Source organism: Lepidochelys kempii, chromosome 1 (genome assembly GCF_965140285.1).
Source record: "Lepidochelys kempii isolate rLepKem1 chromosome 1, rLepKem1.hap1, whole genome shotgun sequence".
Taxonomy (NCBI): Eukaryota; Metazoa; Chordata; order Testudines; family Cheloniidae; genus Lepidochelys; species Lepidochelys kempii.
The window spans coordinates 121,264,096-121,292,034 of NC_136380.1; the positions used below are offsets into that span (position 1 = coordinate 121,264,096).

The 27,939-nt window shown below is 46.2% G+C and overlaps 1 protein-coding gene and 1 long non-coding RNA gene across 7 annotated transcripts in view; one reads left to right on the plus strand and one right to left on the minus strand.

The window, feature by feature from the left end:
- Positions 1-5,466, plus strand: part of CNGA3 (cyclic nucleotide gated channel subunit alpha 3) — a 60,630-nt gene extending 55,164 nt beyond the window's left edge. For all 5 annotated transcript variants that reach the window (XM_073352963.2, XM_073352953.2, XM_073352974.2 and 2 more), the window contains one exon: positions 1,893-5,466. In XM_073352963.2, coding sequence (XP_073209064.1) covers positions 1,893-3,304 — 1,412 coding nt within the window. In that variant the 3' untranslated portion in view covers positions 3,305-5,466. The remainder of the gene's footprint in view (positions 1-1,892) is intronic.
- Positions 1-11,235, minus strand: part of LOC140914645 (uncharacterized) — a 30,687-nt gene extending 19,452 nt beyond the window's left edge. The window contains exon 1 of one of the 2 annotated variants that reach the window (XR_012159931.1): positions 11,175-11,235. This is a non-coding gene — a long non-coding RNA (uncharacterized LOC140914645). Of the gene's footprint in view, positions 1-7,574; positions 7,691-11,174 lie in introns of those variants that run through there. The other variant, XR_012159930.1, reaches the window with a different exon arrangement.
- Between the last annotated feature and the right edge of the window lie 16,704 nt (positions 11,236-27,939).

Consider the following 27,939-nt stretch of genomic DNA (forward strand, 5'->3'; position numbering starts at 1 on the left):
AGATTTCATTTGACAACCTTAAAGCCCTGATCCTACAGACAATTACACATGTGAGTAGTCCCACTGAAGTCAGTGGAATTAGTCACATGAATAAAGTTAAGCATGTGTTTGCAGGATCAATTTCCATCCTTTTTTATTGCAAAGATACAGCCATCACAGCATAAAGGAGACATGCTGCTGCTCTGTAACCCAGCCATGCAGAAAGCTGCCCAACAATAAGAGGGTTAGCCCCCTACCGTGCCTCTTCACCTCAATTATCGTGAGCTTCAAAAACTAACTGGGGCTGATTAAAACAGGGTCAATGTCTTTCTCTTTTCTTCAAACAAAACTGTGAAAATTAAACACAAAAACTACATTCAGGCCACATTCAGTTAGAGCAGTTAAAATCATAAGAAGTCAGAAAATACAAAAGTTGAGGTTACCAGAGGAATGTGAGCTTAGCCATGTTACACATACATAGTAGTGTCTAGTTCCTTATTTTCCTGCTTAAATGTTTAGCTTAATATCTTATTGTTTATGTTGTATACCATAAAACAAACTGGATGCACAACATGTCTGAAGCATTACTTCAGATGGAACATAATGGTTGTCTGGCTTTTTGTGATCTTTAACTGTGCAGCCACACCTTAATATTGATGTAACTTTGTACATTTAGTATTGAAAACAAGTGGGAAGCTCCTGCTGAAGTCAATAAGGGAGGCCTTTGTGTATCCAAGGAGCAGAATTTGATCAGCTATTTCATATTATATATTTAAGTACTATAAATATATTTAAAATATAGATTATTTTTTCATATTGTGTCACGTATTTGTCTGCATCACTAAGCCCAAGTTATTCACTTAAATCGGGAGAGGAGTATTGGTCTTGTGGTTAAGGCTAACACTAGATTGCAACTTTCTAGAGTGCAGTTCCCAGCTGTGCCGCAGACTTGCTGTGTGACCTGGAGCAGGTCGCTTAGGGTGTGTCCACACTGCTATTAAAAACCTGTGACTGGCCTATGCCAGCTGACTCAGGCTCATGGGGCTTGTCCTCATGGGGCTGTTTATTTGCAGTGTAGATGTTCAGGGTCAGGCTGGATCATGGGCTATCGGGTCCTGCAAGGGGTGAGGGTCCCAGAACTTGGGCTCCAGCCCAGTCCAAGCCCTAATGTTTACACTGCAATTAAACAGCCCCCTAGCATGAGCCCTGCAAGTCCAGCCATGGGTGTCTAATTGTCTAATTGTAGTGTAGACATACCTTTAGACACTGATTTTGCTATCCTTACACTGAAGAGCATCTTAATCCATAGACTTCAGTGGGACTAATCATGGAATAAAGTGCTATTCAACGTGAGGAAGAGTATCAGAATCTGGTCCTTTATCGCTGTGAACATCAGGGAGTAATAATGCTCCCACTCCTGGTGTGGCTTATCTATTTGGACCCTGATCCTGCAATGAGATCTGCACAGATAGAACCAACACCCACATGGAGCTATACTGACTTCATTAGGGCTCCATGTTTCAGTGGTCCAAAGGATTGTCTCTGTGAGTTTGGGGGCCTTTATACTGTAAGCTCTTTGGGGCATGTACTGTCTCTTAGTGTATATCGAATGCTTATCACAGTGGAGCCCCAGTCATGGTTGAGGACTCTGTGCTATTGTAATTCTTCTACTACTACTAAATATAAAGCTTATACAATATCTTGTTATGAAATATACCAGAAACCTATGGAAAGTACACTAATGTCCATATGTATTATGATAAGTTTAAAATGTAATAATGTCTTCAGTATTTGCAAGCAAATAAGAATCCTTCAGTCATATGCTGCTGGCTGTTTCTGACTAATTGTAGGTTTGTGGCCCAGCTTTGTAATGTATTCTAACAAAAAACTGTTGTTTTTTTTATTCTTTTAAGGCTTTCTTGAACAAGGTTTACTAGTCCAAGATGAAAAGAAATTAAGACAACATTACACTACAACTGCACAATTCAGATTGGATATGCTCTCTCTGTTACCAACAGACCTGGCATATTTAAAACTAGGGTTTAATTACCCTGAACTACGGTTTAACCGCTTGCTGAGGTTTGCCAGGCTATTTGAGTTTTTTGACCGCACAGAAACCAGGACAAACTATCCAAATATGTTTCGGATTGGAAATCTTGTCTTGTACATTCTTATCATCATCCACTGGAATGCATGTATATATTTTGCAATTTCAAAGCTTATTGGGTTTGGAACTGACTCCTGGGTCTATCCCAATGTGACCCATCCAGAATATGGACGTCTGTCCAGAAAGTATATTTACTGTTTGTATTGGTCAACACTGACACTGACGACAATTGGAGAAACTCCGCCTCCGGTGAAAGATGAAGAGTATCTCTTTGTGGTCATTGACTTCTTGGTGGGTGTGCTGATCTTTGCTACCATTGTCGGTAACGTAGGATCTATGATTTCAAACATGAATGCCTCCAGGGCAGAGTTCCAGGCCAAAGTTGATTCCATAAAACAGTATATGCATTTCCGAAAGGTGACAAAGGATTTGGAGGCCAGGGTCATTAAATGGTTTGATTACCTCTGGACCAACAAGAAAACAGTAGATGAGAAGGAAGTTCTTAAAAACCTGCCTGACAAACTTAAAGCTGAAATTGCTATCAACGTCCATCTGGACACGCTAAAGAAAGTGCGTATCTTCCAGGATTGTGAAGCTGGGCTTCTTATTGAGCTGGTGCTGAAGCTGAGACCTACAGTCTTTAGTCCTGGAGATTATATATGCAAAAAGGGGGATATTGGGAGAGAAATGTACATCATTAAGGAGGGGAAGTTGGCTGTGGTGGCAGATGATGGCATAACACAGTTTGTTGTCCTAAGCGATGGCAGCTACTTTGGTGAAATCAGCATCTTAAACATCAAAGGTAGCAAATCTGGTAACAGGAGGACAGCCAACATCAGGAGCATTGGTTATTCCGATCTATTCTGTTTGTCCAAAGATGATTTGATGGAAGCCCTCACTGAATATCCTGATGCCAAAAAGGCATTGGAAGAGAAAGGGCGGCAAATTCTGATGAAGGACAATTTAATAGATGAGGAGGCAGCAAAAGCAGGAGCTGACCCTAAAGACTTGGAAGAAAAAGTGGAAAGACTTGAAAGCGCTCTGGACAATCTACAGACTAGGTTTGCTAGGCTCATGGCAGAATACAACTCAACCCAACTGAGAGTAAAGCAGAGACTCACTAGAGTGGAAAACAAAGTGAAGAAATATGGAAGTGATTCCTTATCTGATGGAGGGGAAGAGTCTGTAAAAACTGAGGAAGTGGAGAAAAAGAATTAATAGCTCATTTATATTTCTCATTTAATCTAGAATATTTCAGCATGTAAAGCCATAAATATATATAAAAAACATATTATATATGTGAAAACACTCACACACATGATTATTTTTATATGGACTCCAAGAGAATGGCTTTTTAGAGTTGTTAATTAAAGGAATATTTTCTTGTAAATAGGAAATTGTTACCTTTTATCTTGTTTTTAGGAAGAGACTTTGGATTGCTATTTGGGTCTTTTTTTGTACTGATGACATGTTACTTACGAGTTGTGCTCAGATTATCTTTAATGTGGTATGTATAGATCTTGACACATTTAATTGTTGTTTATCTCTTTCCATGCTCTTGTTGAAGGAATCATGTGTAAAGTAATGGACGCTTCCAGAAAGAGGAGACAAATCTGTATTAATAATTAACTATGCTATGTCCACACCATCTACCTTGGTAGCCTAGTAACCTACTAAATACATGTAGTAAATCCAGACTACCCAAAATCTATATTCTTTCACAGCAATGTGAAGGAACCTATAGGAAAGGCCTGTCTTGGCTATATAATCTGTTACATGATATGAAATACCTAGGTACCTGAATGCCATGGATCTCGAAATGATTCCTCTCTCCTGTGCTGTGGTCATTGGAAAGTCCTTGTAGAGCACTCAGTGGTGCTTAATTTGCTCTCAGTGCAGTTCTTCTATGGTTTCTCCACTCCACAACTGTTATATTAACTGAACTGCATTAACTTGTTCCTAATCCCTTCCATGCTGGGATAATCCTTGCATGAAGAAAACCCCTAAGGGGTAGTCAGTCCTGGCAACAGGGCTCCATTAAAGCTGAGAAGAGACATAGCATCCTCCCCCGCAAAGCTTTCTGCTTTTATATAGAGGGCCTATTCTCCATCCCCTGGGATTTCATCTGGCTTTTGGGGCAGAACTGCTACCTATAATGCCTGGGGCCAACCCCTATTGAATCATTTGAGGAAAATTTTGTGAGGGGGAAGCAGATTTTTCTGCTCTGATCCTCCACCCAGATCTCCATCTGCAAGTATTTCTGCAGGGGAGGAAGATCCTGGCTCCTGTTAGGAGGCCTTTCCTGATATTAAGGCTCAGTTTTCTTTCTCTTCATTTTATTTTATTACTCCTGTTATAACACCACCTCCTCCCGCCCGTGCCAGCCTAAAGAATTCCTCTGCCTTCTTGGAATTTACAGCTTTTGGATATCTGTTACCATGGCACCACTTCATCATTATTGAGCTAAGCTAGACACAATTTACTCTTAATTTTCCTCAAGACAGCCCCTTCAGGCCCCTAACCATTCTGGTTGCTCTTCTCTGAACTTGCTCCAGGTTGTCACTTATCATTCTAGTAAATTTCTGCCCTGAATTGAATGCACCATCCCAGGTGCAATCACATTAGGAGGCAAAATTATATTGAGGATTTTTACTGCCACATCACTAGGGCCCTACCAAATTCATGCCCATGAAAAAATGCCTCATGGATCATGAAATCTGGCTATTGTAGGGATAGGGCACTCCTACTGTGTGCTGACCTCCTGCTGCTAGCACCTGTGGGACTGGGGAGGGACGGGACTTCCTCTTCCCCTGCAGCGGCCACTCCCAGGACCAGATCAGACCCACCTCCAGGAACATTCCCTGGCTGCAGGAAGCTCTGTGGCTCCTGGCTGGAAGCCCAGCTCTGAAGGCAGCGCAGACATGGAGCTTCCTGCAGCCAAGGGACAGTGGTGGATTAGCCACTGGGCCTATGGGGCCCATGCCCAGGGACCCCAGAAAAAATCTGCGGCCAGGATTTGGAAGCCCGGAGTCCTGGATGCCGAGCGGGGGAAGCCCTCGTGCCCCAACCCTGCTCTGTGGCAGCAGGACCAGGGGGGCAGGGCAGTGGAAGGCCCCCACAGCAGCCCTCGACCTCGTCAGAAGCCGTGGGACAGGGTAGGCTCCCTCCACCCCAGCAGTCCCCAACCCCATCCCCAGCAGAATCTGCAGGATGAAGGAAGCCCCCCACCCCCAGCGACAGTGTTCCCTCTAATTTTTACCACCCACGTGTGGAAAGAATTTTGTTATGTGCACCAATATGGAGGTGATGTGTCACACATCAGCTCCATATCGATGCACATAACAAAATTCAGGTGGTGGGGTGGGGGCCAAGGGATTTGAAGTGTGGGAGGGGCTCAGGGCTGGGGCAGAAGGTTGGGGTGCAGGGGCGTGAGGACTCTGGCTGAGGGTGTGGGCTCAGGGCTGGGGCTGGGAATGAGGGGTTTGGGGTGCCATGGGGCTCTCCAGGGCTGTGGTGGGGAGAGAGGACTCTCCCCTGCCCAGCTCCCTCTCCCCACAGCAGCACCTGGGCTGGAGAGGAGAGGCACCCCTCCCCCATCCCTGGCAGGGCTGGGCTGGGTCAGGGGCGGGGCGCCTCTCCCCCAGCTGTGGCAGGTCCAGGCTGGGCCAAGGGAGGGGCTCCTTTTCCCCGGCCATGGCAGGTCCGGGGTTGGGCTGGGTCTGTGTCAGGGCTGGGGGAGGGGTGCTGTGGCAGGTCCAGGGCTTGGGGAGAGCCATCTCTCCCCACTGCAGCCCTGAGCGCCTGCACAGCACTTAATCCTGGCTGCACAGCTTAGAGGGAACTTAGTCCAGTGGCCCCCAACCCCATCCCTGGCAGAAGCCACAGGGTGCCAGGGGAAGCCCCCATGCCTGATCCCACTCTCCAGCTGAAGCACCGTGTGGGTGGGTGTGGTGAAGCCCCAGCAGCCTCACCCTGGTCCCTTGCAGAAGCACAGGAGTGGCAGGGAAAGCCCTAGCACCAGAACCCCCTCTGTGGCCCTGGGACTGGAGGCGGTCTCACTCCCTGCTGCGGGCCTTGACGAGGACAGAGCTTCTCCGGACTTGGGGCCACAGTGGGGCAGGGAGCAGAAAGGAGCAAACAGGGCTGCAGTGGGGAGGGCAGAATGGGGGGGACCCTGGGTGGAACCGGGGCACCCCGGGGAAGAGGCAGAAAGGGGTGGGGCTGTGGATGGGACCACAGGTGGAAGGGGCAGAACGGAGGTGGGGTCACAGGCAGAAGGGGTGGAGAGGGGCCCTGCCTTTCTCTAGCCCAGGGCCCCAGGATATCTTAATCCAGCTCTGCCAGGGGACATTCCCGGAGGTGGATCTAACCCGGCTCTGGGAACAGTCCGTGCAGAGGAAGTCCCATCCTTCCCCAGCTCTGTCAGAACTAGCAGCTGGAGCCCGGCCCATGGTAGGAGCCCCCAGCTGGGGCACTCACTGCCCTTCCCCTCCCCAGCTCTGGGCCTAGCACTTGGGGGCTAAAGGGGCCTTAGGCTGGCTGGGGTGGGAGGACCACGATGTCCCCCTGACCATGGGGCACCGGGCGGTTGCCCACCTGCCCAACCCTTCCCCCTCCAAAGTGATGGCCCCCGAGACCCTGCGACCCTCACTTGTGTTCTGCTGCTGGCACCAGCACTGGCTGTAGAGCTGGGCACCCAGCTAGCAGCCACCGCTCTCCAGCTGCCCAGCTCTGAAGGGAGCTCTGCTGCCAGCAGCAATGCAGAGGTAAGGGTGGGAATCCCATCACACACACACCCGCCCCCCATAACCCTTTTTTGGGTCGGAACCCCTACGGTTATAACACTGTGAAATTTCAGATGTGAACATCTGAAACTGTTAAATTGACCACAATGAGCCATGAATTTAGTAGGGCCCTACAAATCGCATTGCAAACTCATGGCTAGTGCCCTACACTGTGTTCCTCCCCTTGAGCCTCTTTTAGCATTACTACTTCTCAGGTTTCTCTCTCTCCCATTGGGTGTGTTTTGGATTATTCCCCCCAAATGCATTAGTTTGCTTTTCTCCCTTTAGTCTTGTTTTTGTATTTTCTGCTCATGTCCTGAATATGTCTAGTTTTCCTGCATTATTTCTCTGTTCTCACTGCCATTTGAAGGCCCTCCAAATATAATGTGAAAACTTGTCTCCACTGAAGTTAATGGCAAAAGGTCTTTATTGAACTCAGGATTTCATCTTTAGTGTTATCTGCAGTTTTATTTACATGCAGTTTATTTATTCCCCAGCTTCCTCTCAGCTCTAAATCCCACTGATTAGACAACCCATTGTGGTTTTGCCATTATGTCTCAGATCTATTGAATTTCAAATAAAAGCAGTTGACAAGATAGGTTCTGTGCTCAGTGAGATGCCTATCTGTTCTGTCATTCTCCATAAGTTGGTTCAGGGGAGACTAGGGGCAGGTCTACACTACTGCTTAAGTCGATCTAACTTACATTGTTCAGGGGTGTGAGATGTTCTCCCGCCAACATAGCTTATGCTTCTCGCCGAGGTTGAGTAATTACAGCACCGATGTAGTGCTGTAGTGTAGACTTGCCCTAGGAAAAGTGTAATAATCATTATTCAGAGAACTGAAAACTTTCCCTTCTGCCAGGCAAAACAGATTCCCTGACAGATCAGCCAGGCACCTTGAGCATTGCCACTGCAGCCACAGAAATGTACTGTCTAATGCTCGTAATAGTTCAGGGCTTCCTCTTCCTCAGCTCTTCAGTTGAGACATTACATTTAGCTTGTATTATTCTCTGCTTATTTTAATAGCTGTGGCATGAAAGTGCTTTCAGCTTCAACCATGTCTATCTCTGTGTTGTTACTGTTCCATTAATGCTTTCTCTCTCTGACATGCACAGCTGTGGCCCATAAAAGTTTGATTCTTTAATACATTGGGGTGCTAAAATCCATTTTGCTTCATGTTGGAACAAATGTGGCCTCTGAAATCATCATAAGAAGCTGTTACTCTTTCCTTTCTTTCGCCTGATGAATTTTATGGGGCTGTAGGAGAAACATCACACATATTGCCTCTTGTGAACTCGTTCAGTGTCACCTTAATGAAGCTGGCCAAACATAACTCTGAGGTTCTACTGCAGTAAGAGGCTTGCTTTATTTCTGGTTCTAAGTGAAGAAACACATTTTATAACTCTACATCCTTTTGCAAATTAGAAGCAACTTCATAACCCTTGTGGAGGAGTGAGCTAAGCTTCTCAGTGCCCATGTGGGGTGTCAAAGTTCCCAGCAGAGCTGTGCCAACAGTACAATTGCTGTAGCTGATCCTGAACTGGGGTGGAGATTGCCCAGACCAAACTAGGCAGAGGAAGTCAGATTCTTCAGCGTCTGGCACACTGTGTAAATGACTACACAGTGTAGTCATTTACACTTGGACAAAGTGGATGTAACATGCTACACCTCTGAGTTGACAGTGCTTTATGCCCACTTTGTCCAAGTGTAAATGACTACACTAGGTGCAAGGCAGTAACAAGCCAGTAACAAATGTAAACTTCTGTCTCACCACACTGGTTATCAAGAAGTCAAAAATGCAGTCTCCTAAGGCATCCCAGCCCTTATTTCACCCCAGGCACTAGACTTTATGATGAATGGTTACTGAAAACCAGGGTCATCAAACAAAGGGTTCTTCTGATTTCAAGAGATCAGTCACAGAGCCAGGTCAACTCAGATCTTACCCAACAGTCACACTGCTGCCAATCCTTTCGTAACTAAAGCTAAAGGTTTATTTATAAGAAAAAAGAAGAGAGTTTAAAATAGTTAATAGATCATATATATACAATCATTGCAAAGTTCTTGTGATGTTACAGTCTGCTGACTTGTAAAGTCGCCGGGAACTTCCAAAAGATTGGACTGTCCCTCAGTCCAGAGATTGGAATGCTCCTTAGAGTTGTAAGTCCATAGTCTAGAGAATCAGAGCAGGAAAGAGGCACCATGGAGATGATTCAGGGGTCTTTTATATCCTCTGCATGTGGATGGAATTTTACTATCCCAAACAAACCCCCAGCATAGTTCATGGCAAAGTACAAGCACAAGATGGAATCCAGGGTCTCGTAACCATGTCATATTAGCAGGCCACGTGCCCTTACATCGCTTGCTGGCTCACAGGGGCAGCCACTGGCCACTTGGAGGCTAAAGTGTCCACAGGATGACATGATGGGCTGGACAGTTCTTCTATGGCCCACTGTGAGAGAGAGAATTGTCTTTGGGGGGCCATCAACACAAAGCTGTTGGACTTCAATGTGGATTCTACCTGATAGGTGTTACCCTAGGAACAAATGCTTTTGGGATATAGATATATAGCCACTATTCATAACTTCAGGTACAGTGGTGATACATGGATAATCATCTTTAGTGAATCATCACTTTTCCATTGACACCTTACCTGATATGTTTTGTTACAATTGTCTAACAGTGGCAATATTAATGCTATAAATGGTCATATTTCCATCATACAGCATCACCCTGATCAATTCCAATATTCCAAGAAATGTTCTAGCCATCAGTGGGCAGAACCGTATTGATTTTGATGGAAAATCAGAAGGGGGAAATGGGGGACCCATAGGGCCCCCCCCCATACTTGGTTAGTAAACCCATCAAATTTAACTAACTCTGTAATCATCTATAGATCAAAACAACAAAAATGACTGATAGCACTCATGAACAGTCATGAACACCTTCCAGAATGACAGCCCCCTAGGTCAGCTCTGCCCATCAGCCACATGGTGTACAAAATGTTGACATTCTGGATTATTTATCTTCCACACAGGAAGAAAAGAAATAAAAATGGGGGGAAGGAGAGATGGGGTGGGGGCAGGAAAATCAGCATGTGTAGGCTCCACTCCTAAAAATTAGGAAATCTAGGCAGCCACCCTAACAGGAGTCCTGGCTCGCACTGGTATAACAAAGGTAGGGTTGCCAAGCGTCTGGTTTTTAACTGGAATGCCTGGTCAAAAAGGGACCCTGGCGGCTCTGGTCAGCACTGCTGACTGGACCATTAAAAGGCCAGTCAGCAGCACAGTGGGGCTAAGGCAGGCTCCCTGCCTGCCATGGCTCATGAAAGCCGTGTCATGTCCTCCCTACAGCTCTACATGAAGGGGCAGCCAGGGGATTCTGCATGCTGCCCCCCCACCCCCGCGTGCTAGCTCTGCAGCGCCCATTGGTTGGGAACTGTGGCTAATGGGAGCTGTGGGGGCGGCACCTGTGGACAGGACAGCACGCAGAATAACCTGGCTGCACCGCCACATAGGAGCCAGAGGGGGGATATGCTGCTGCTTCAGGGAGCTGCTTGAGGTAACCACCGCCCAGAGCCTGCACCCCTGAACCCCTCTGCCCCAGCCCTGATCCCTCTCCCACCTGCCGAACCGCTCAGTCCCAGCCCAAAGCACTCTCCTACATCCAAACCCTTCATCCCCGGCCCCACTCCAGACTCTGCACCCTGCAGCTGGAGCTCACCCCCCCCCCCCCGAACCAGCCTGTTGAAAATGAGAGAGTGAGGGTGGAGAGACAGCGAGCAACGTGGGGGGGGGGGGAATGGAGTGAGAGGGGGTCAGGGCCTCAGAGGAGGGCGTGGGCAGGGCAAGAGTGTTCGGTTTTGTACAAGTAGAAAGTTGGCAACCTAAACAGAGGGCAGGCTGTGGACTGGTCTTTTTCTGTTAATGAGCTAGCATACTGGACAGGGGGGCGGGGGGGGGGCAACCATGGAGCAATGTCTTTGTGCCTGATGAGCCAAAGCAATAAATTACCAAGTGCAAAACAATGGTAATGAGCTATAAATGGATGTGTGTGGGGGGGGGCAAGGAGACAGGGGGGCAGGTTTGTAACACAGAGAAGGATGGGATGGCCACACAACATTGACTTAATCCCAGGTTGACCCTCCCCCCTTCTTTGACAACAGTTTCATGCTGTGTGATCTCGCTCCCCACCCCCACCCCTGCCCCTCACCCTCAAAAACACTGTGATTAAGCAAAGAGCCCCCCCCCCTCTTCCCGGGGGGATACTGCTGTTCATCCCAAACCCTTATAGCCTTAACTACAAACCCTCGCGCTTTGCGGCCGTGCTGCATGCATCGTCCCGGGAGGCCTGTGGCTGTGTTTTTGTTTCCCTTGGTGACATCAGGCAGCGCTGTGCCAGGCTCGCATGTGAAACCCGCCTCCCTGAGTACAGGGGTGCGAGCATTGTATGGCAGAGGCCCTGCCCCTCCCCTGCCAGCTGTTGGTGCTGCTACATAGCAACAAAACATTCGCTTTCCAGCCTTTCGGTGTTACCCAAAGCGCTTCCCGAGCTGGCCTCCTGTGTCAGGAGGAAATGTTATTTCACAGTGCTCTGTGTCACACTGCCAGGATCACACTTTCTGGCTGCACCCGACAGAGCTAGACCTGACTGCACCCTAGGGAGGCTTATGAAATAAATTAGATCTAATAAGGGGGAATAACAAGAGAGTAGGGAGCAGTGTGTGGACAGATGAATGTTTATGGGTAGAGCCCTACCTAATTCAAGGTCCATTCTGGTCAATTTCACAGCTGTAGGATTTGAAAATTAGTCAGTTTCATGTATTCAGATGTTTATATCTGAAATTTCAGGTCCTGTGACTATGAGGGTTTTAACCCAAAAGATGGTCGGGGGCGCGGGGATTGCAAAGCTGTTCTAGGGGGGTTGTGGGATTGCCACCCTCACTTCAGCACTCTACCTCCAGCAACCTCCTGCGAGTAGATACCCAGAGGTGGGACTGATCTTCCCTTGAGCATGGCTGTGCAGGGGAAAAGGAAGTCCTGCCCCTTCCCAGCCCAACCAGGACTAACAGCTAGGAGCCGCAGCTGGGGTGCTCCCAGCAGCACAGGGGGCTATCAGTCCCACCTCCACCTCTGCGAATCTGCCGCAGCTGCAGGAAGCTCTGGGGCTACTGCCCAGCCCTGGCAATTCCTACAGCCAGCATGGAGGTGGGGCTGATGTCCACCCCAGAGCAACTGTGCAGGGGACGAGTAAGTCCTGACCCTCCCCAGCCCGGAGGGGACTAGAAACTGGCGTTAGGGGCATGGTAGGAGCCCGCAGCTAGGGCCCCCCCCCAGCCCTGTCCCTCCCCTCCAATAGCTCAGTTTTACAGGAGGTCTGATTTCATGGTCCATGACACATTTTTCACCGCCATGATTTTGGTAGGGACTTACTTATGGGATTGCTCACAAGGGCTAGGGCACACCATCATGTTGTGAAGAGGGTGAGTTTTTGTTAGTTGCCTGATATTTTGCGTACCTGTTGCGGCAAAAGCAAGTCTTAAGTAGAAAACACCCAAAATTCCTTCAGCCCAGTTCCTTTCCTGTGAGGCAGTTTCCATGAATACCAGCCGTTCATTATTCTAGGAGGAGAAAGGCCTTTGCTTAATATAGCATCCCCTCCCTCCAGGGCCATCCTTGGAATTTATGGGGCCCTACGCAGTATTATTAAACTGGTGCCCCTATGCCCAACAGCAGCCCGGGCTCACAGCCCCGGGTCAGGGAGGGGTTGAGGGGGAGGGACGAGGCAGCAAAGGATACTGAGCCGCCCGGCCTGCCTCATGGTGGCGGAGAGTCACAGTTCCCCACAGAGACCCCCCGTAACCTCTCCCTCACGCAGACTGCGCAGCCGTGGCGCATTCGGCTCTGCGAATATGGCCCCTGCCTAAGGAGACTGCAGTGCATGCTGGGTATGGAGGATCCGACCCGCTTTTACCTGCTGTCATGGGCAGTGGGTGAAGTTGCTGCTTGGGGAGGCTAGCTCCTCAGCCCACCTCTTCTGCCTGTGGCCCCACCCATACTCCATCCCTGCTCCGCCCCAGGCCCTGCCCCCCCAGTACAGGCCCCCCCCCACTGTCTCCTCCTCTCTTCCCGCCCCCCTCCCTGCTCACCCCCTTCCAGCCAAATCCCTGAACCCAAATGAAGCAAATTACATTAGAAAGAAATTGCAGAAGAGTGGTTTTTTTCAAAAGAAAATGGAGCATGTTTTCCATGGCATGCCAGAAGGTGAAGACTGGACATGCAGAATGTGCCGAATTAAAAGCACTAAATTTAGGAATAAAAAGTGTCAGTCACTGGTATTTTGATATCATCTGAAGTTTGTCAGAGATTTATTTGCACAAACTTTGTAGTCAGGGCGAGTCAGCTGCCCTGCTGAATACAACATGAAATGTTATGGAATACATCACCCCGCTCATCTCTGTTTTACAGTTTCTTCATCAGTATTTCTAAACTGATTTTATATTTTAAATGGACTCTTAAGCCTTCATAAAGTAACCATTCCAGATGACTATATATTTAACTCACTGAACCAGAGACATTATTTTAAATTAATCAGTCACAGAGATTTAGTGTGTTCATAACAATGTTCATTGCTTTTAGAGAAAGGGAATGCTAATTTACTTTGTGTGCTCACTGTAACAACAGACATGTTTATGAAATTTCACCAACTTTAAAAAAGATGTTTCCGAATATTTTAGGCATAACAAAGGATTTTATATCTTACTAAGGTACTGATTTTGCTGGAAGGTTCTCTTAAAACTAGTTCATCAAATAGTCAGAAGTAAAGGAAGGGACGCTCGTTTGTCCAGCTTATCTGGAAGGAAAGGGGTGTTGTCCCTTTAAGGGCTAACCTCTCTTCAACAGGTGGGTGAAGGGAGAAAAGGGTGGACAGAAAGGAGAGGAAGACTTTGGAAGCAAGTTTTTCTGTAGTATAGTCATTAAAATAAAATATGTATTTTAGATAAGAGTGGTCTTTTGAAGGATTTATTTTAAAAACTGTATGTCTGACGCTCCAAGCACTACAGTAATGCCCAACTGTTTTTGTCAGTAAATTCAGAAACTGACAGCATATACCTGTTAAATGGCGTCATTACCACTTGAGAAAAGAACGAGGAGTCCTTGTGGCACCTTAGAGACTAACACATTTATTTGAGCATAAGCTTTCGTGGGCTAAAACCCACTTCATCGGATGCATGCAGTGGAAAATACGGTAGGAAGATATATATATATATATATATTTATACACAGAGAACAAGAAACAATGGGTGTTGCCATACACACTATAACAAGAGTGATCAATTAAGGTGAGTTATTATCAGCAGGAGAAAAAAACCTTTTGTAGTGATAATCAGGATGGCCCATTTCCAGCAGTTGACAAGAAGGTGAGAGTAACAGTGGGGGAGAGGGGGAATAAACATGGGGAAATAGTTTTACTCTGTGTAATGACCCATCCACTCCCAGTCTCGATTCAAGCCTAAGTTAATTGTATCCAGTCTGCAAATTAATTCCAATTCAGCAGTCTCTCGTTGGAGTCTGGTTTTGAAGTTTTGTTGTTGTAATATTGCCACTTTTAGGTCTGTAATCGAGTGACCAGGGAGGTTGAAGTGTTCTCTGACTGGTTTTTGAATGTTATAATTCTTGACATCTGATTTGTGTCCATTTTGGTTACAGTGTGTATGGCAACACCCACTGTTTCATGTTCTCTGTGTATATATATCTCCCTACTGTATTTTCCACTGCATGCATCTGATGAAGTGGGTTTTAGCTCACGAAAGCTTATGCCCAAATCAATGTGTTAGTCTCTAAGGTGCCACAAGGACGCCTCGTTCTTTTTGCTGATACAGACTAATACAGAGGATACCACTCTGAAACCTATTACCACTTGAATGGCTCTTTCAGTGTTGTGCTAATAGGTCTGGCAGGCTGGAAGGCTTTTTCTCTTTTAAGTTACTAGATCCCCTCCGGAGTAAGAGTCACCAGGCTGCAGCAGCCAGCTGAGGTGGGAGCCTGCAGGAAGGGTCAGAACAGGGATAGGAAGAGGCGGAAGGGTGGACACTAAGACCCAGGGGTGCCCCATATTTTCAGGTGCCCTAGGCAGCCGCATACGCTGCGTATGTCTGATGATGGCCCTGCCTCCCTCCCTCCTGCATCACCAAACAAAAGTCTATATGCTTTTTCTAAGCTTGCCTGGCTGTTGCAGGGTTTGGAAAATTGTATCATTTTATTATTCTTGACTTCATGGTTAGAGTGACAACAGGTTGCGTCAGCCTCATCCCATTCAGTTGGCCATGGGCGGCCGTGCTGTGGGCATGTCCCAGCTCGAGGTTCTGCCTCATCCCACTGCATTTAAGCTTAGCAGCGTTTGGGTTTGACTTTTTTGAGAATTTTGACAGACAATGCTAATTTTTTTTTTATCAATTTCAGTGTTCACTGTAGTGGGTAACTATAGGTGGGAGGTCAGACAATAGTTAGTTAACGACAGGAGACATCGAGAGTCAAAAAATTAAAGCTTTATAACTGTTAAAACACAAACTGACAACCTCACATTTATCCTTAAATCAAACTTTAATATGTCCCCAAACTGATATTTCCTGAGAAAAATCTAACCCTTCCACACCTGAATACGTTCAGCAGAGTAATGGGACAGAAATTTGTATTTTTTTCTTGAGTGGATCAAAATCATCCCTAATGCAACTGTTCTTGCTATGCTCTTAGTGGTTCCATCCTGGAACAGACAAAAGGACTCTAACCCTTTAAAGGTATCCGTGGCTGTATAACTCAGGGTTCATAGAAACACGTACGTCCTCCTTTGGCTACCTTTACAGGCCGGCAGCTACAGTGGCAGAGCTATGGCGCTGTAGTGTCCTAGCGTAGAGGTTTCCTACATTGATGGAAGAGTTTTCCACTGCTGTAGGTAATCCACCTCCCCAAGCAGTGGTGGTTAGGGTAACAGAAGCATTTTTCCATCGACCTAACTGCATCTACACTGGGGGTTAGGTTGGCTTAACTAAGGCACTCAGGGAGGTGAATTTTTCATGTCCCTGAGCTCCTGAGCTAAGTGCAGACCAGGCCTGAGAGTAATAAGAATCACTCACTAAATGGAAAACCCACTCCTTCTCCTATCTCTTCCATGGCAAGCTAAATCACAGACATTTCAGCTATTCCAGCCTTCTTGAGGACAGCGAGCAGTTTTAATTCACTGGGATGGGGGCGGGGTGGGGCGGGGAGGTCCATTGAGGTTTCTCTTGCTAGCCTTCCTGGAATATCGTGCTGCATTGCTGGAATGGAGGGCAAAATCCCCCAGGCAGACTCCATAATTGAGGGTGCTTGTAACACTTCTCCCTCCATTCTGCTTTACACAAGCAGAACTGATAGAGACCTAGGTAAGCAAATAAATACATAAATAAAGGGGGGAGGGGTGGGGGATGGGAGCAGGTGAGAGCCCTAAAGGACAAGGGTGGCTAGTAACTAAAAATGGTCTGGTTTGCTTCTGTAGTTATGACTTTGCACTTGCTTCCATAGCAAATTTACTCAGTTCACAAATCCAGACATGGATTCTTGTAAGTGCCAGGGCAGCAACCAATAATCGCACTGCCTCTCCTGAAACATGAGATGCTTCGTTCAGACCAGTAGCTCTCAGGTTTAATATTTTAACCACCTAAACAGACTGAAATTCCCTTGAATACAGGAAAGGGTGGGTTTAATAGACAGAAGCGCTAGTCTAGTCTGACCTCCTGCATAACACAGGCCATAGACCCTCACCCAGTAATTTCTGCACCAAGCCCAAAACTGCCATTTGACGGAGAGCGTCTCTTCTAGAAGACATACGGCATTGAGTTAATGACTTCAAGCGCCTTGATTTCGCAATCCAAGCTTCTAATGAAAAGCACCTGGGGAAGAAGTCAAAAGAAATGGCCAGGGGACGACTGGAGAAGGGTGAAGACACAGGCATCTGCTAGAAGGCTCCAGGGCGCAAATCGTCTAACCATGTCGGACGGCAAGTTAAAGTGGCTCATTCTGCACAAACTGCCAAGCTTTAACAAGACAAAGGGGGTATGTAGCTGCACCCTAATGCACACCCGGAGGCTAGTGGACGCAGCTAGTGACAGCAGCAGTGTTAGGGGGCTTATTCCTTCACCCACTTACTTCCCTGGTCCTTCTCGCATGAACAGAGAGCAACAATACCCGAAGTCCAAAGGTGCAAACAATTCAATGTTTATTGGGGTGAACTTCCAGCAAGCATGATTCCAGTTTCCTTCCTTAGTATCCTCCTTCCCAGCTCTGACACCACAGAGCCTTACACCTGTGTCCCTGTTCCCATTCCTACCCTTAGCCAAACATGATTCCAACTTCCTTACTCCCATTCCCTGTTCCCATTTCCCCCTTTAGCAAAACATGATTCCAATTTTCTTACCCCCATTCCCTGTTCCCATCTCACACACCCACATGCCCACCCACACCCACACCCAGTCACTTCCTCATTGACTACAGATTATATAGTAAAACTTGAGTTCTGCTTAGCTATACCTTAACCAATCATTTTCCTGAAATTTAACTAACCAATCCTAACATATTGTAACATGATTATGTAACCAATTATATCCCACCACCTTAATTAGTTTACACCAGCAAAATTAATTATACAGCAGACAGGAACAATCACAGAACCAGACAGAGATTATACAGACAAACAACAGCAAAGTGGGAACTATAATGACAAAACAATACAGAAGTGAGGATTTCACATCCCAGCTATTGATAAGTGAGTTCTTGCCAGACAGGATGCTATCAAACTAAGTTTCCTTTTACATTTTCTAGGCACTTCCCTTTCTCTGGAGGTGATAGGAATACAATCCTGTCCTGATTGTGCCTAACAGCTCAATAGCACCTTATTTCAATGTGACTAGTTTGGAATGTGAGGATGTGACCGTTCGCTTCCCAGCTTATGGCTGCCTCTGCTGCTTAGCCAAAGGCCTTAGCCTAAGAACAGGGCCTCAGACTGTCACAGTAAGAGAAGGCCCCTACACCAGCAGACAGTGATTTTGATTCTTTCTTTTATACCTCTATCACTAACCAAGTGATAAGAATACACCTAAATTCTTAGAGTACAGGCCTTTGCAGACAGGCCTGAATATCTATATCCTAACAAGCAGGACATTGTAGAAAGCCATGCCAGTGGATACAGTGTCCGGCCACACATCCTTTTATTATCAGGCCTCATCCCGGTTTTCTCTCACAGTAGTTAGGATCACGCCAGTCAGTTTGAGCAGCTAAACTGTGTTTATACTGTAGATAGTTTACTGGCTGTGGATAGGAAACTGAGTATTGAAACAAAGCCTTTTAATGCTGGAATATGCGTTAATGGCCGTCACCAAGCAGGTCTCTGAGGTACTGACAATCACAGACCTTGTGACAGCTAATGGCTGTGCTAGCCACATAATTCTATGGCCTGTATTATACAGGAGGTCAGGCTACAATAGATGATCACAGTGGTTCCTTCTGGCCTTGGAATCTATAAAGCCAATGGAAGAAGCAATTAAGCCCCTTTTAGGTAGTGATAAGTGGAAACAAGGCCCTAGGCTGCATGAAAAAGCCTGAGAAAAAACTCACTCAGACAGACGCAGAGGGGTTTCCTGGCCCTGGCCCCAAACAGAGGCAATGGAACGGTTTGACAAGCATTGTGTGAGAGAGAGGCAGCAGGCAACAAGAGTACCAGTAGTGAGCGGGGTCCCAAAGGGAGTAGTCACAGAGCTCCGTGGGGCACAGGACTGGCTGGGGAAGCAGGTTTGGAAATTGTGAGCAAGGAAACTGCTTGACACTGTTTGAGTCCTACTGTATTCAAGGAAACAGGACTTTGTGTACAGTCTTTGCACCAAAGAATATACCTGACTCCATCATCAATTTCGCCTCCAAATGAAAACAACTTGGCTTGGCCTTGACTGTTGGCTACCTGCTTGGGCTGAAGGGACAACATTATAATCAAAAACATGGGTGCACCATCTTCCTTTTCAAAAGTGTTCAGGGGACACTTCCAGAACTCAAGATTCTATGCCTCTGCCTGCTGTCAGAAGGCAGCTCAACCGCCATTTTTACACCTCCAATCAGTCCCATCACCACGCACAATCAAAAATCCTCTTTTCAGAGTTGGGCTGAGTTAGCGGCATTTTTGCTGACGACTCTCCTTTTTCAACACTTTTAGCAGCTGGTGCCAGTCTAGCTGCAATATTGGACAATATTTGGTCAGTAAAAAAAACACACTAAATACTTGAGCATGAGAGCTCTATTCAGAAGGTGCGGCAGCATGTTCTGGGATGACCCTGGCTCATACAATTCTCCAAAGAATGGTTTTATATCTTATATGTGTATACATAAAATGGTATGAGTCAAGATCAGCCCAGAACATGACTCCATATTTTTTGAGTAGAGCTAATATATCAGCTTCCTCAATGCTTGTCTATTTTAACACATTATATTTAACTCGTATTAACAATTAAATCATCCTGCAGAGCAAAAACTCCCCATCTTTCATAATTAATGTTCATTGTAGTGCCGCCCACAAACAAATATTTTTCGTTTCAGCAAAGCAATCGGCCCACCGAACTAACTCCCCTATGTATTGAGTGGTTTACTGCAGCTGGTTAACAGTAGGCTAGTTGGTTATTAACAGCCTCTTCGAAAAGGGATGATTACTGTTCTAAATGGTGTTACATGAGTTAAACAGCACTGGCTTCTTAAAAACACTGTGGGGCTGATGAAGGAGGAGAGAGTGTGCTGCAAAATCATGCATTCGTTATTGGAAACTCACAACCAGGCTCTCAACAGTTTTAGTACTCAGTGTTTTTTCATCCAGCCTAAATTAAGGTCCAGGTCTGGAAACATGTATGCATGTGAATAATGACACAGATGAGTATTGTCTTAGACTCACAGACTTTAAAGCCAGAAGGGACCACCATGGTCATCTCATTAACTTCAATGGGACTCTCATAGGTGCAAATTACAAAGCAAGCTCTTACAGAGCAGGCCCTGTGTGTTTGTTGGGTATTTGGACAGTGCCTAGCACAATAGGGCCTCAATTACAGTTAGCACCCTTAGGCACTCCCACAAGCTAAATAAAGGAAAGGAGCCAGAAGAACATAAGAATGGCCATACTGGGTCAGACCAAAGCTCCATCCAACCCAGTATCCTGTCTGCCGACAGTGGCTGTTGCCCGGTGCCCCAGATGGAATGAACAGAACAGGTAATCATGGAGTGATCCATCCCACGTCGCCACTGTTCCCTCTAAGCTGTGCGCGTGTGTGCACACACACAAATGTTAAACCCTGCACACACAGTGAAACACTGCGTGCACTCCGGCTTTTTTTTTTTGGCTTCTTTTTTTTTGCTTCAGCAGTGGCACAGAAGAAATTTTTTGTGCACGCAGCCTGTTAAAAATTAGAGGGAACAGTGCATGTCACCCATTCCCAGCTTCTTGCAAACAGAGGCTGGGGACACCATCCCTTAAAAATGTCTCTTGACTCTATTTAAAATACGCACAATCTGCACCCCGTCTCTTACTACTACTTTCGTTGCCTGACGGGTGTATGTGTGAGGATTAAATAGCTAGAAAACAAACTGCTACATAAAGTGCCCTAGGATTTCCATTAAGATGGTTGCTGACAACAAGGTGCATTTACTTTTCATCTTCTTCTTTCTGCTTGTTTCCCAATGCACTGTTTGTAGACACTGTGCGACTCCCTGCTGCAAAATAAATTTACTCAGCTGGAGGTGGGCCTGTTCCTGGGACTACCCAAAGCATCAAACCTATCATTTAAAGGTACAGCACACACCTCCTCTCTCCGCCCTTGGAATAAAAGGCTTTAGTCTTTCCTTGACAACGTATAATGGACCAAGTCATGTCAACAAACTCAGGGTCCCCGGTGTAGAATTTCAGGACTGACAGATTTAAAAGCCTTTATGCTAATACTTAACTCCAGCAGCAGTGCGTACAGAAAACTAAATGTGAGCGAGTGTGGAAAGGGAGGACAGCAGAAAAACCGAAGCGCTTGCTAGTAGCAGTTTTAAACTGCTCTTTCATAATGGGGGAGAAAATGCAGTTCAAAGGAGCGACATTCCACTTAGCTTTGTCTTTCAATTGCAAAGAAGAGACCCTATTAAAGAGGAAACTCACCATCTTGGAGTCCATGAAAAGGCAGGCAGCAAACTCCCTAATGCTTGATCAGAAAATCTTGTACAATTGATTCACCACCAAGTTGAGGAGGTCAGAACTGGCTCATGCCAAGCTGCATGGCAACCGGGCCTTTGTCAAACAGCTCACCCGGAGTGCATTTTCCACTTTCCACACCACCGTGACTGACCATAGTGAGAACGCCATGAGAGCTATTTTACTGCAGGGACAGCGCACCAGAGTGACTTCTGCTCCATGCAGACTCCAGTCTCAAGGGGCTCCCATCTCATCTGCTGGGCAGAAAAGAGGTGGAGACTATCAAGATGAGGAAGGAGGGAAATGGCCAAGGGTCTCAGAGAATGAAATAAAGCTAGGCGTGGGAGATCTAAGGAAGAACTGGGCAAAAGAGTGTAATCCAGGTTCTAAAAGCTTCCCAGCCTCTAGACAGTGGTGTGGAACTGACAAGCGAGTCCATTTTGATCACCCACAACCCCACACTACTAAAGATGATAAATCTGACAGAAGGCAGTTTGCGGGTGACTGTACACCAGGCATGTCTTCTGTGTTAATCACCACACAGCATCAGGACCCAGAAGCCAACAACGCTGAGCTTAGTGCCCCGGTGTCCCCCAAAGGAAGAGCAGAGGGCTGGAGACTGAAAGGAGAGTTCCCAAGACGCCCCTATAACAGTGGCGGCAGCAGCAGTGGGAAGCACACACTGAGACCTCGCTCCAGGAACCCTTTTTTAGGGTTGCGTGAAACACCAGTGGAAATGCCCTCCTTTGTCAAGGCAGAGGTCATGGCCAGGGTAGAGGCTGGTTTTAATGACAAAGTCAAACTTTTTGTTAAAAAACTCAAAGCTCTGAGGCAGCAGCAGGGCTCTCTTTTAAAAGATTATTATTCTGAACGACTGCTGGACAAGTCAGAGAGGAAGCACCGTGCCAACCAGGGCTTACTACTGGACACGCAGCAGGAGCAGAGGAAATGGACCCTGGTAGGTGCAGAACCCAACCACTGAAGTATTACTGTCAAGAAGCTGGATAGGAATTTTATCAGAAAGGACGTCCCTGCAGAGCTTTTGATTTGGGACTATTACAATGAGATACTCACCAAAGAGAACCAATTTGAGAGAAACTGGCCAAACAACAATCCTTATCACATGATCGCACAGAAGTCTTTGGCTTTGGTTCAAAAGGATCTTGTTGAGCTGGTAGGTCCAAAACATGACCTCCTCTTTTGGTGGTGTATTTATTTTTAAAATTTCACGTGATTCTTCGTATGTGTTTATTAAGCTTCAGTACTCTTATTTAATTTTTTTTAAATATCAAAACTAGTAGCCCACTGATTAAAAGTAACCCTACAGTAATGAACTAGTGCTCACACCTAATAAAGGAAAGCCAAAATTTGGGTAAGGAAGTTGATTTAAATCTTGAATTTCCACATTTAATTTTTAAAACACTAAGGTTAGTCAATTATTTTAGGAATTATGAAAATACCTCAATTGTATCACGTTAGATCACTTCCTTCGTCTGTTCTTGATGAGAGTGTTGACATCACTGAATCACTCAGCCTTTCCAGGAGGTCTGACTTGAGTAATGCAAAGAACTGTACAGATTATAGCACAAATGTCTATGTAATAACTTCCTTTTACATCAGTTATTTTTGTGTGTATGTCACATTGTAATGATATCTGATATGGAAACAGGAATGGTGTAAAGGAGCAGGGGGAAAATACTGCGCTCAAGAAGAATGTACCACTACTAGAATTTGACTGTAAAGGAATTTTGATTGGCACTATACAGAGGCACACAAGAGGGTCTCTGATAAAAGCATGAAAGATGTATCAGCCAATAGTTCTCAGCCAGAAGCCTTCTAATCCACAAAGAGTTCTTCATATCTTCACAGGCTCTGTTACACTGCGCAACATTAATGAACAACTTTTCTAGAAGTATTATTGTACACAATATATATCCGGACAATTGTCCATGTTCCACCCAAACATCCCTCCTTCTTCAGTCAACAACAGCTATTGTAAAACAGGAAATGGTGCATTCTGATCCAGTATCTATCGTGATATATTGGTCCAACATTCAAAGTTGGTTCCATTTGAATTTACTAAACTGGGTCTCAAAACCATTCATGTGCTTCCTCAAATAACAACTCCTGATCAGTTACAATGGAGTATTTTCTAATGCCATTATATAGTTTTCCACTTTTTAAAATGTAGCAATAATTCTTGCCCTCCACCTATATCTCTGTTAGCCTGGTTCCAGAGATGGATTAAAGTTTCATGGGTCCCTGGGCCACAGCAAGTGGGGGGATCCCCCCCTTCTGCCTGTGGGCTCACCCCTGTTCTGCCCCCCACCCTGTGGCCCTGCAACCCATTTTCTCCTTTCTGCCCCCACCACTATGGCCCCGCAAAGTGGAGCAGCTCTGTTCCCTCCCCACCTGCCACAGCCCCAGGGCAGTGGTGTAGAATGACAGCTCCCTCAGCCCTGAGGCCATGGCAGGGAGCAAGAGCTCCTTCAGTACCAGGGCCGCTGCCGGGGTCTGGGTGCTGCAGCTTCCCCTACCACCCTGCTGGGGAGCAGGTCAGGGCACAGGGCACCCATTTTTCTGGAGCCTCCCAACTGGCCACTGCCTGGGCCTTTAAACCATAAAGTCTGTGCTAAAATATTTCAGAATAAGCAGTGGACACCTATAAAGACCAGCTGCCTTGACTCTTTTACCAGAAAGACTGAGAGTGGCAAATTATGTTCTAGTAAATTACCAGCAAATATTGCACACCAAAGAAAGGCTCTAACTGCCTTTGTTTATTTCCTAGACACATCTAGCTATCTATATAAAACTACTCTTCCCCGCCTTCCCCCTTGTTTTCTCTTCCTCTGTGGTCTCAAGCTTGCCTTCCAACTCTCTCCTTTCACTTTCTCTCCTTCCCAACTCAAAATCTCACCTTCCTTCCTTCACCCCTTTCAGTCTCTCCCTTCTCTCTCTAATCACACAGTCCAAAGCCGCTGTCTTCTCTATCCACCATCTCATCCCAATCCATTTCTTCTCCTTTTTTGTCTCCACTTTTTTGCCTGGCAGAATCCATTCTTTCATTAGCTTGTCCTCCTGCTTTTCCAAAAAAAAGTTCATTCTCTGGTGTCACTCAATCTATTAGTTTCTAGTCCAACTGCTCTCTCATAAGTTTATCAGTTCTCTCCTTATCAAGCCATCATTTGTGCCCAGTGCCCTCAGTTTCAGGTTTGTTCCCTCCCTCCTTCAGTTCTCAACTTCCCTCCAGTGTATCAGTTCTAGACTCCTCATTTCATCAATTTTGACCCTCTAGTTCATCAAGTCCGTTTTGTCACTTTCTCCAAATTCCCAGTAGAAGGCAGCTAGCAGGTACACAGGGGTGAAGCCAATTGCCAAGTGGTGTGTGTGTTGCGTGTGTGTGTGTGTGTGTGTGTGTACCCAGGAAATTAATGCCTTAATTGAAGGTGCTTTCAAGGGATCTGAGAAGGTGGAAGCCAGATTTGAGTGGACCAAGGGAAGAGCTGGAGGAGAGGAAATGAAGGCAGAGAGAGAAACACAGCATGCTCACGCATCTTTAAAGGCAAAAGCAATAAGAGGAACAATGCTAATGTATCTGGATCGTGGGCAGTGTTTTCCAAGACAGGAGCAACAAGAATATGCCTGATGGGAAAAGTTAATGATCTAGGGGGTGTTATAAAAAAATTGAACTCTACAGGATTTCTCATAACTCTGTAGGGAGGCGTGAAAGTGAGTAGAAAATCATTACGATTTATGAACAATATCAGTTAAATAACGTCTCTAAAACTACCTCCCAATGGATTCTCATGTAAAGAATGCAACATTTCCTGGGGCACCACACAAAGAAAAAGAAACCAATAACATGTGACAGAACAATGTGAAGCAGCAACATATTAAAATATATATGGAGGGAACTCTTCTCAAAATGGCAAAATCTTAAAATAAAACTTGCAGAGTCAAATGAATTTGGCGGCCTTAGGGCTTGGAAATAGACATAAACAACGATAGGCCAAATCTGGCTTCCTTGCTGGACGTCAAATCTAAGCTACAGCAATGGTGCAGGGATGCTCAGTGTGTGCTTTGTTAATTCCCTGTACAGCCGCAAACTGAAGGCTACCTGCTCACAGACTTGCCAGTCACATACCAGATGCTGACTGTACCCAAGCACATTTATGGCATTCTGTACATACATATGAACAGGATTAGGAGAGGGTTGCCTGCTATAGCTAAGGACTGAACTCAAAGAGCCAGGAGGCCCCTTTGATCCTAAAATAAGTCTCAGGCTGGCCAACAATATTGGTGAGCCATTCAGCCAGCCATTTGGACACTATGTGAAGATGACAGACTGTGCAACAAAGCACAAGGGTAGCACTGACAGCGCACACATTGTTTCTGGTGCCAGGTTTATAAAAGAAACACCCCACAATGCACTTCCCTGCAAGCCACAATGTAATCACAACTGCCGGCTACGGCAAGAGCTGGTTTGCTGCTCCAGCCATGGTGAGTAAGGCCATGAGGCATGGGCGAGAGGTCTCGTGCGGCAGCTTTTGTGAAGACATCCTTGGGATCAATAGTTGTAACCTCAGCACAGCCCCCTTTCCCATAGCAACCCGGATGGTGCTTGTGGACAAACACCAGCGTAAAGCCCTGCGAGTAGTTTGATTGTTACAAAAGCAGCACCGGATTGGGGTGGAAGAGAGACAAACAGGAAGCATCTCCCCCCACCCCTTTTTTTTTTTTTTTTAATGCTGGCTGCAATACACAGTGATCCCTTCCAACCACAACCAGGGCATGCTCAGGAAACTCTGGTTGTGTGACCCAGAATTCACCAAACAGGGGTGGATTATTTATCGAATTGCTTGTGGTTTAAGGGCTAGCATTTAAAACTTCCTGTTTCTCCTAGGTGACCTTATGTGATATCACTCTCCTGAGGGTAACAGAGGTGGAAAGGGAGCAGATGCTGCAAGCGTCTGCATACAGATGTGGTCCTTATGCTGAATGCTGTGTGCTGCAATCATGCCAGAAGAGTTAATACTGGAGTGCATGGGAAAGTGTCCTACTGCAAAGGATTGCAGAGTACCTCCATGACAGCTTCCTAGAGATCTCAAGGGAGGGTACCTGGGCCATCCCCTGTCACATAAACAGTCTTTTTTGGAGAGCATGCTCTGTGTAGCTGGAGTGGCTGCTTATAACTGCTATCCCAATTTTTTAATTCAGATTCAACATTAAAAATAACAGCATGTAACCCCTACGGTTTGGTAATGTGTACTCACCAGAGGTGCCCTGCCTAGCATCACGCGCCGCCAACCATTGATCCTGTGAAGGAATGGGCTCCAGCATTAAAAAAAAGTTCTTGGCTGTCGGGGAGAATGGATCCTTCCCTTGCCTGCCTCATATTCTCCTCCTCTTCCTTGTCAACAATGTCCTCCTCATTGTTGTCTAAGGTTACCCAGGGCTCCTGGGAGGTATCCATGGAGCGTTTTGGGGTAGTGGTGGGGTTGCCACCTAGAATCACACACAGCTCCTCATAGAAGTGGCATGTCTTTGGCTCTGAACCAGAGCCACTGTTCACCTCCCTGGTCTTCTGGTACGCTTGCCGAAGCGCGTTTATTTTCACACAGCACTGCTGCGTGTCCCTGGTGTAGCCCTTCTCCCCCATGCCCTGTACAATCTTGGCATAGATGTCAGCGTTTCTTCTGCTGGTTTGGAGCTCTTCCTGCACAGACTCCTCTCCCCACACAGCAATAAGATCCACCACCTCTTGTGCACGCCATGCTGGAACCTGTTTGCGGCCTTGAGCATCCATTGTCAGCTGTGCTGACGAGCTCTCCATGTTGATCAAACAGGAAATGAAAATTCAAAAGTTCCTGGGCCTTTACCATGGGAGTGTGGCGGGAGGAGGAGGCAGCTGTTTCTTGTGTACCTGGCTGAAGTGCAGTGGCATTAAAAGTGCTCTCCAGAGCGGTCACAGCGGAGCACTGTGGGACACCTCCCGGAGGCCATTTATTCGAATTACATAGTGCAGTGGCTCCACTATCCCCATGTCGATATGTGGATGTCAACTGAAGCAGTACACTTCTCGCGGAGGTGGAGTACAGCCCTTTACAAGCCCTTTAGGTTGGTGGAAGGGACTCAGTAGTGTAGACGTATACATTATTAACTCAGCCTAACACGGCATATGTTGTCCTAACTTTGTCGTGTAAGACCGGGCCTATGATAACCGTTCATGTGAAATCAAAGCTACAACCAGCCAACCAAATGTAAGGGATCCCAGTTACTATAAATCTGGAAATGACACACCTGTTGGCCCTTCCGCCAAGGTTCCTATCAGCGACAAATTAGTCTGTTCTCTCAGATTTAGAAACAGAGCTTTCCTCTATAATGCAGTCTCAGGAACAATAGAACTTTGCATTTATGAGGTGCAAGCTTGGGGCAGGAAATTTACTGCAATAGTGTTGTGAGTCAGAATAGGATGTTGGAGTGTTTTTTTTAAAGCAGTTCATAACATCTCTGTAGTCAAGAAACACTTTTACTGACTGACTAGGAATCTACTTGTAAAAAAATTCTCCTTCAGTAAACTAAACATGTGTACTATACATCTGACTACATTTCTTATAACTCAGAACTCTACCCAAATGTGTGGGCCTTCTGGTTTACCTCTTCAAGGGGCCATGTGGTAGGCATAGCATATAACACATACAGACTTTGCACAGGAGTCAAACAGCGTAGCTCTTCAAAAGCATGAGAAATACATAGATCTATACAAAAATAATAAACCCTACACTCATTTCCCTGCCTCCATTTCCTCAGCACTCTAGAGCATTCCTTGGGCTG